Source organism: Chrysemys picta, chromosome 22, assembly GCF_011386835.1.
Source record: "Chrysemys picta bellii isolate R12L10 chromosome 22, ASM1138683v2, whole genome shotgun sequence".
In the NCBI taxonomy this organism is placed as follows: Eukaryota; Metazoa; Chordata; order Testudines; family Emydidae; genus Chrysemys; species Chrysemys picta.
The window spans coordinates 5,210,966-5,219,206 of NC_088812.1; the positions used below are offsets into that span (position 1 = coordinate 5,210,966).

At 48.4% G+C, this 8,241-nt stretch overlaps 1 protein-coding gene across 1 annotated transcript in view; it reads left to right on the top strand.

Annotated features, from left to right (window-relative positions):
- The window catches only part of LOC101942349 (adhesion G protein-coupled receptor E3-like), a 30,172-nt gene extending 23,956 nt beyond the window's left edge, over window positions 1-6,216 (top strand). The window contains exons 17-19 of the mRNA XM_065576287.1: window positions 1,734-1,902; window positions 4,124-4,228; window positions 5,911-6,216. Coding sequence (XP_065432359.1) covers window positions 1,734-1,902; window positions 4,124-4,228; window positions 5,911-5,931 — 295 coding nt within the window. The 3' untranslated portion in view covers window positions 5,932-6,216. The remainder of the gene's footprint in view (window positions 1-1,733; window positions 1,903-4,123; window positions 4,229-5,910) is intronic.
- The last annotated feature ends 2,025 nt before the right edge of the window (window positions 6,217-8,241 follow it).

The following is an 8,241-nucleotide window of genomic DNA, read 5'->3' on the forward strand; positions in this document are numbered from 1 at the left end:
AGGTCGCTTTTGCTGTCAGCTGACTTTAGTATCTGGTTCTGCCAGTCTGCATTGTACTCTGACATGCTACAGCAATGGGCACGCAACAATCCCTTCAATCATTTAGCGACCTATTCCATATCGTGAGTGTGGTGTAAGGACTAATGGACCAAATCTTTAATGGCAAGCCATGGTTTCTAGCGAATGTAGTGTTCTCCTTCAAGGGCTCTATTAGAGCGGTTTCCAAATCAATCAGAATGGGAAAGAAAGGATGATTCGGTGCTTAGGGTGCTGGTCTGGGATGTGGGAGACCTGGGTTCAACTCCCTGATCCAACACAGCCTTCCTATGTGATGTTGGGCAAATTACTTAATCTCACTATGCCTTGGTTCTCCATCTGGAAAATGGGGATAAGGGCACCATCCTACCTCTCAGAGTGGTTCTGAAGGTAAATAGCTTCAAGGTTGTAAGATGCACTTCAAGTACCAGGAATAAAAAGGGGGGAGAAATACCTACCTGGAATTAGAGAACAGGTAAATCCTTCACTGGCCCAGCGCATTGAAATGACAACTGCCCCAGATGTGTGGTACTGATGGCCCGAGCCTGCTTGCAGCAAAATCAGGAAATGAACAAGATGCAGAAGGGGTGGCAAACTAGGGCCTGATCCAAACTCATTGAAGTCAATGGCAGTGTCTCTCTGTGCTTTGGAGCAGGCCCATAGAGAGTGAAGGGGATGGTAGAATAGGGTTACCATACGTCCTCTTTTTCCCGGACATGTCCGGCTTTTCGGCACTCAAACCCCCGTCCGGGGGGGAATTGCCAAAAAGCTGAACATGTCCGGGAAAATGGCGGCTCTGCTCCTCCCCGACTCTTCGGCTCTGTTTAAGAGCCGAGCTGCCCGAGCGCTATGGGCTTCAGGCAGCCCCCTTGCCTCCGGACCCCAGCCGCTGGCCGGGCACTTCCCCTCCCGGGCTCCGGCGGCGCAGGGTCCGGAGGCATGCGGGCTGCCCGAAGCCGGTAGCGCTGGGGCAGCTCGGCTCTTAAACAGAGCCGAAGAGTCAGGGGAGGAGCAGAGCCTCCAGCCGCGGCGGCTCTGCTCCTCCCCAACTCTTCAGCTCTGTTTAAGAGCCGAGCGCTACGGGGTTTGGGCAGCCCCCATACCTCCGGACCCTGCGCCGCCGGAGCCCGGGAGGGGAAGTGCCCGGCCGGGGGCGCAGGGTCCGGAGGCAAGGGGGCTGCCTGAAGCCCAAGCGCTACCGGCTTCACGGTGTGCCGGGCAGCCTCCAGACCCTGCGCCCCCAGCTGGGCGCTTCCCCTCCCGGGCTCCAGCTGCACTGGGCAAGCGCCGGCCAGGGGTGCAGGGTCTGGGGGCTGCCCGGCAAACCGTGAAGCCGGTAGCGCTCGGGCAGCCCTTTCCACGTGGCTGGGAGTGGGAGGGAGGAGGGGGCGGAGTTAGGGCGGGGAAGGGGTGGAGTTGGGGCGGGGCTGGGGGGGAAATGGGCGGGGCCAGGGCCCGTGGAGGGTCCTCTTTTTTTCTTTATTAGATATGGTAACCCTATGGTAGAAGCCATTCTAACCTGGTTGGAATAGGGCCTGTTTGCAGAATCTCTATCTAGAAGCATTACCCACCAGTGGTCCCTAGGGGAATTTTGCATAGTTGCTACTTGGAGGGTGTAAACCATCCTGCACAGAGCCCACTGACTTGGTCTCTCTGCATAGGGTTGTAATGGGCTCTCTCCATCTGCTTTACTCCAGATTACTGACCTTTAAAGCCATCGCCCAGCTCTTCATTCTGGGCTGCACATGGAGCCTTGGTCTCCTCCAAGTCGGCCCAGCAGGAACGGTTCTTGCATATTTATTCACCATCGTCAACAGCCTGCAGGGAGCCTTCATCTTCCTGGTGCACTGTCTCCTCAATCAGCAGGTAAAGCCAATGCCCTGTTACCTGTTCAGCTCCATTAACGTCCAGCCAGCAGAGCTTCTTTGTTCACCTTTGTCTTGGTTTCACTCTTTTCACGTCTTCCGTGCCTGTTGCTCCTTCCTCTATTTTGAGATTCAGCCTTTCTCCCCAATCTCTTTTCTCCTGCACCTTATATTGTGCTGTTTTCATAGAGTCACAGATTTTTTTAAGGCCAGGAGGGACCATGTCTATATAACACAGACAGCCCCTGGTGGGTGGGATCAAACCTGGGACCTCGGGAGCTAAATGCATGAGTCTCTACTGCATGGGCTAAAAGCCACATGCTCTTAGTTAAGGCTGTAGCAGACTCATTAATCTCTAGCCGAACTAGCTGCCACTAGAGGGGGCAGAGCACCACACCTAGCAGGCAAGGGTTACATCTACACTAGAGACCTTAGAGTGGCACAGCTGTACCTATGCAGTTGCGCTGTTATAAGATCTCTCCTGTAGCCCCTATATGCTGATGGGTGAGAGCTCTCCTGTCAACGTAATTAAACCACCCCCAACAAGCGGCAGTAGTTCATAGGATCATAGAATATCAGGGTTGGAAGGGATCTCAGGAGGTCATCTAGTCCAAGCCTCTGCTCAAAGCAGGACCAGTCCCCAACTAAATCATCCCAGCCAGGGCTTTGTCAAGCCTGACCTTAAAAACCTCTAAGGAAGGAGATTCCACCACCTCCCTAGGTAACCCATTCCAGTGCTTCACCACCCTCCTAGTGAAAAAGTTTTTTCCTCTTATCCAACCTAAACCTTCCTCACTACAACTTGAGACCATTACTCCTTGTTCTGTCATCTGGTACCAGTGAGAACAGTCTAGATCCATCGTCTTTGGAATCCCCCTTTCACGTAGTTGAAAGCAGCTATCAAATCCCCCCTCATTCTTCTCTTCTGCAGACTAAACAATCCCAGTTCCCTCAGCCTCTCCTCATAAGTCATGTGCTCCAGCCCCCTAATCACTTTTGTGGCCCTCCGCTGGACTCTTTCCAATTTTTCCACATCCTTCTTGTAGTGTGGGGCCCAAAACTGGACACAGTACTCCAGATGAGGCCTCACCAATGCTGAAGAGAGTGGAATGATCACATCCCTCGATCTGCTGGCAATGCGCCTACTCAGCCCAAAATGCTGTTAGCTGCCTACTTGGGAACAAGGGCAAACTTTTGACTCATATCCAGCTTCTCGTCCACTGTAACCCCTAGGTCCTTTTCTGCAGAACTGCTGCCTAGCCGCTCGGTCCCTAGTCTGTAGCAGTGCATGGGATTCTTCCGTCCTAAGTGCAGGACTCTGCACTTGTTCTTGTTGAACCTCATCAGATTTCTTTTGCCCCAATCCTCTAATTTGTCTAGGTCCCTCTGTGCAGTAGTCTGGGAACTGACCTTGTTCGTGAAGACAGAGGCAAAGAAAAAATTGAGTGCATTAGCTTTTTCCACATCCTCTGTCACTAGGTTGCCTCCCCCATTCAGTAAGGGGCCCACACTTTCCCTGACCTTCTTCTTGTTGCTAACATACCTGTAGAAACCCTTCTTGTTACTCTTAACATCCCTTGCTAGCTGCAACTCCAGTTGTAATTTGGTCTTCCTGATTTCCCTCCTGCATGCCTGAGCAATATTTATATACTCCTCCCTGGTCATTTGTCCAAGCTTCCACTTCTTGTCAGCTTCTTTTAGTTATGTTGGTGAGAGAAGCTCTCCCACCGACAGAGTGTTGTGCACACTGCCATTTATACCAGTGAAATTATGTCACTCAGGCGTGTGTTTTTCCACACCCCTGAGTGACATAAATGTTGTTGACCATAAGTGGTGGTGTAGACCTGGCCTAACCTGTGTAACGAAGGTCATAGAAATTCCCCAGGTTAATCCTGCAGCAAGCCCATTAACATGTAGTTCGGTGGGAGCTCATCAACTTTAATTTCCTAGGCTAAATTTCTACCCAGACTTTGCAACCTGATGAAGTCAGTGATGTTGCCTGAGTGTGACTGAAGTCAGAATATGGCTCATTGCAACTAGGGGATGGAGGGCCGCTCATCTCCCTTCCCTTTACATGTTGGAATTTGCAGCAGGGAAGATGGTCACAGAAATTTCAGTTCTTTTGCTCTGTTCAGATTTAGGACCGAGTGGTGTAAAACTGTCCGAGCTTCTCATGGGGCATTGGTTACATGAGCCAATGAGCCTATTCCATATTTTTCTAGGTGAGAGAGGAGTACAAGAGATGGATCAGAAGGATTGAAAAAACCAGAACCAAGTCTCAGACTTCCGGGGTATCTATGTCAGCTGTCCCCACGACCATTGGAACTGTAAGTGGTGCTGATCTCTTCTCCAATACCGGCCTTGGGGACACATCCATCAAACAGGGTCTAGTTTTACCAGCCTCACTTTTATGTAGCTATCTACTGTATTGAATGGCCAAAATTGTTATAGGCCAACCCAATAATATCTACTAAAAGAACAGGAGTACTTGTGGCACCTTAGAGACTAACAAATTTATTAGAGCATAAGCTTTCGTGGACTACAGCCCACTTCTTCGGATGCATATAGAGTGGAATAAATATTGAGGAGATATATATACACACATACAGAGAGCATGAACAGGTGGGAGTTGTCTTACCAACTCTGAGAGGCCAATTAAGTAAGAGAAAAAAAACTTTTGAAGTGATAATCAAGATAGCCCAGAACAGGGTATGCATCCGAAGAAGTGGGCTGTAGTCCACGAAAGCTTATGCTCTAATAAATTTGTTAGTCTCTAAGGTGCCACAAGTACTCCTGTTCTTTTTGCGGATACAGACTAACACGGCTGCTACTCTGAAACCAATAATATCTACTTACTCGATATCTATCTCCATCTACTCTAGTGATAATAAACAGATGCCTGCTGTGTCTTCTGTATCTATTGGCTGTATATGAGAGGGGGTTGGCAGGACTGAGGGATCAAAGCTGGTTCTGTGGAAAAACTGGGTTATTTTTAATTTTCCTTCCGTCTGGTTATCTTTAGGCTGCTGGGTTTATACTACTGGATTGTAGTTAGTGATTGTTTAAGGCACCTTGAGAATAGAATAGATGCTCTTTTATTTTGTATAAATCAGAATAATTATAACAATAATTCCCCTCTCTCTTATAGTGCTTTTATCTGTAGATCTCAAAGTTGGTCAGTGTAATTATTCCCATTTTACATAAGGGAAACTGAGGCACATGGAGGGGCACTCGTTGGTGGTCACCCACCAAACCGGTTGCAGAGAGGGGAATTGAACGAGCCCAGGTCTCGAGTCCCAGGCCAGTGCCCTATTCACTAGGCAACACTGTCTCTCCTTAAATATCTAGATCTATCTACTAATAAATATCTTTCTACTTTTTCCAATGATGCTTTTCTAGTGGGCCTATCATTATAGTATATAGCTTGCTTTGTCCCCTGGTGCCTTGTTGTAGTCCAGCTGAGAACAGCATTGGGAATGTTAGCTACTGGGTATTTCTCACATCCAGGCCTGGGGGAATCCCATATGCCCATGGTTACTGTTCTGACCAGCAGAGAAATCATTTTAAATAGCAACCTCCCTCCATATTTCCTTCCTTGGGTTCTCTTTTGAGCTCTGTGGATCTCTCAGCATAGGCTGGGCAGACATTGGCTTTCGAAATATCATAACCTAAAATTACTGGATCAGGATTGGTTTCAGAGTGGTAGCCGTGTTAGTCTGTATCCGCAAAAACTATGAGGTGTACTTGTGGCACCTTAGAGACTAACACATTTATTTGGACATAAGATCAGGATTGTTTTCTGAGCAAGACTGGGACTGAATCTTCATTAGTGCAGATGGACTGGCCCCAGTGCGGAGACAGCACTGCAAGGAATTTCTCCTGGTTCCTTCACCCCAGAGGGAAAGAATCCAGGAACTTTGTCTACTGCCTTTGCGAGAGAGTCCCCCTTTTCAACATTAAACACTCAGGTGGCCTTGACCGTGTCATCACATCTTTGCTTTCTTTGCAGGAATGGGAAAAGTCCTCCTGAAAAAGTGGAGACTACTACTGCATGTGGGAGAAAATAAAGCCCAGCTCCATTCCCAGCACCAGACGTCCCTTTTTTACAAAGAAGAGGAAGCTGCTTATCTCCAATATCCTCGGATAGCTGCTTCTCTATGGCTTATCCTTGTATGGGGGAGGGGAAGGCTGTGTTTCATGTGTTTAACTATTTTAGCACTTTGGAGTTTTCCCATTGACTTCAGTGGGAGTGGGATTGGGAGCAGAGCACCAAAGAATTGGAAAATCTATCCAGTTAATAAAAGGTGGAAAAAGATTTCATTTTGCTGTCTTTCCCACAAACCCAAAGGCTTGGCATTTCCCAGCCTGGGAGAACTTGGGCCAGCTTCTCATCTCAGTTTCGACTGATACAAATCCAGAATTAGTCAGTGGTGTTACTCCGGATTCACACCACGATAGCTGCAAACAGAATCTGGTCTCTTGTGCTTCTTTCTTTCTATTGTTCTTGATTTGCAGTCGAAAACTGTGAGATTGGCGTACCTGTTCCTGTTCAGCATTAATAGCCAGGCGAGACCCTCGATCAATATGGAACTGCTTAGCATCTGCCGAGGAGTTAGCCAGTGTTGTAACGAGGCCATGTCTTTTCTCAAATTACTGCCAGCTGGATGGACATTTGTGCAGACGAACTCTGCGGGGGTGCAAAATACAGAAACAAGCCTGCGTTAGAGAGTCAAAATCCAGGCTTTTCTATTAATTGACCCAGAGTTAGTGATTAATTCCTTGGGGAGAAAACAGCTGCGCATATCTCTCTATCAGTGTTATAGAGGGCGAACAATTTATGAGTGTACCCTGTATAAGCTTTATACAGAGTAAAATGGATTTATTTGGGGTTTGGACCCCATTGGGAACTGGGTGTCTGGGTGCTGGACACTGGAGCACTTCTTAAGCTGTTTTCAGTTAAATCTGCAGCTTGTGGGGGACGTGGTTCAGACCTGGGTCTGTGTTTGTAGCAGGCTAGCATGTCTGGCGCAACAAGACAGGGTACTGAAGTCCCAAGCTGTCAGGAAAAATGGGCTCAGAGGTAGTCTGAGCACATCAGGTGGCAGTCTCAAGGGAGTCTCTGTGACCCAATCCGTCATAGGGCTATAAAGGGGTGTAGCAGATGCGGGATATGGTGGAGGAACTGTTTGTGTGGGTAGGGTTCCATGGGGAGGGGGAAATATGTGATGTTGTAGGAGGGGGTGGTGTGTGCGGTGTGGTGAAAATTGGGCCTACGAATGTACTCTTATTGTGCGTTCAGCGTGAAAAGAGAAGGAAAGTTCATAAAGTTTCACAATAGCCTGTGACAACAGAGTTGAGAAAGGGTGACAGCCTGAATTAGTCCAAACAAAACGACCTCCTATTGTAACTCCAGGACTGTGCCTTGTTTACCAAGAATGATCTTAACCGAGCGTGAGACAGGAAATTGATGAACTAAAACGGGTGTGTTGGAAATTAAGCCTATTTGGTGGCCAAAGGAACGAGGGGATGGGCTGTTCCACCCATCGTCCCCTTTTGGGGCCCTTAAAGAAAGAGTTTGGGGAGAAAAATTTGGCTCCTGAAGCGAGCTTCACCATCGTTGCTGTTGCCCACACTGGCATCTGGGACCCCAGGCCTTCTTCGTCTTAATCCTGAGATTCCTGACCAGATCGGGTTAGAGAGAGGGACCTGGACGATGTCACTACTTCCACCAGCTGAATCCCTGACACCAGCTGAGATGTGAGACTCTCCCTTCCACCCCTCCATGTTTCCATTTCCTTGGCCTTATTTCTTCTCTTTCTTGTATCTCTCTCTCCTCTTTTGCCTTCTGGCTAAAAGGTGTCTGGTTTAGCTGGCCAAGCTTGTATATTTTGCAACATGCTGTAAACCTGTGACCAGAAAGAGGCAGCTAAATTCAATGCCCTAAACAGCCTGATGGCACTACAAGTTTGCCAGGTCTTGGAGTGGCTGATCAGACCATGCGCTGTGCCTGTTTTTCCAGCAGTGACATTGCGAGTGAGAATTAACCCCAGAGACAGAAGCAGCATTTTCCATCTTCGCTGTTCTTTTCTCTCCCTTTTTGTGTGTGTTTGTCTCCTTAGGAAACAGGATTGGACTTAAACAACTGCTCCAGCCCATCTCAAGGAAGGCCTTGTCTACACTACTCGCAAATTTGGCACTGCTGCGATCGATGCAGTGGCGTTGATTTAGTGGGTCTGGTGAAGGTGCGATAAGTCAAAGTGAGAGAGCTCTCCCATCGACTTAATTCATCCACCTCAACGAGAGGTGGAAGCCACGTCAGTGGGAGATGCTCTCCCTTCGA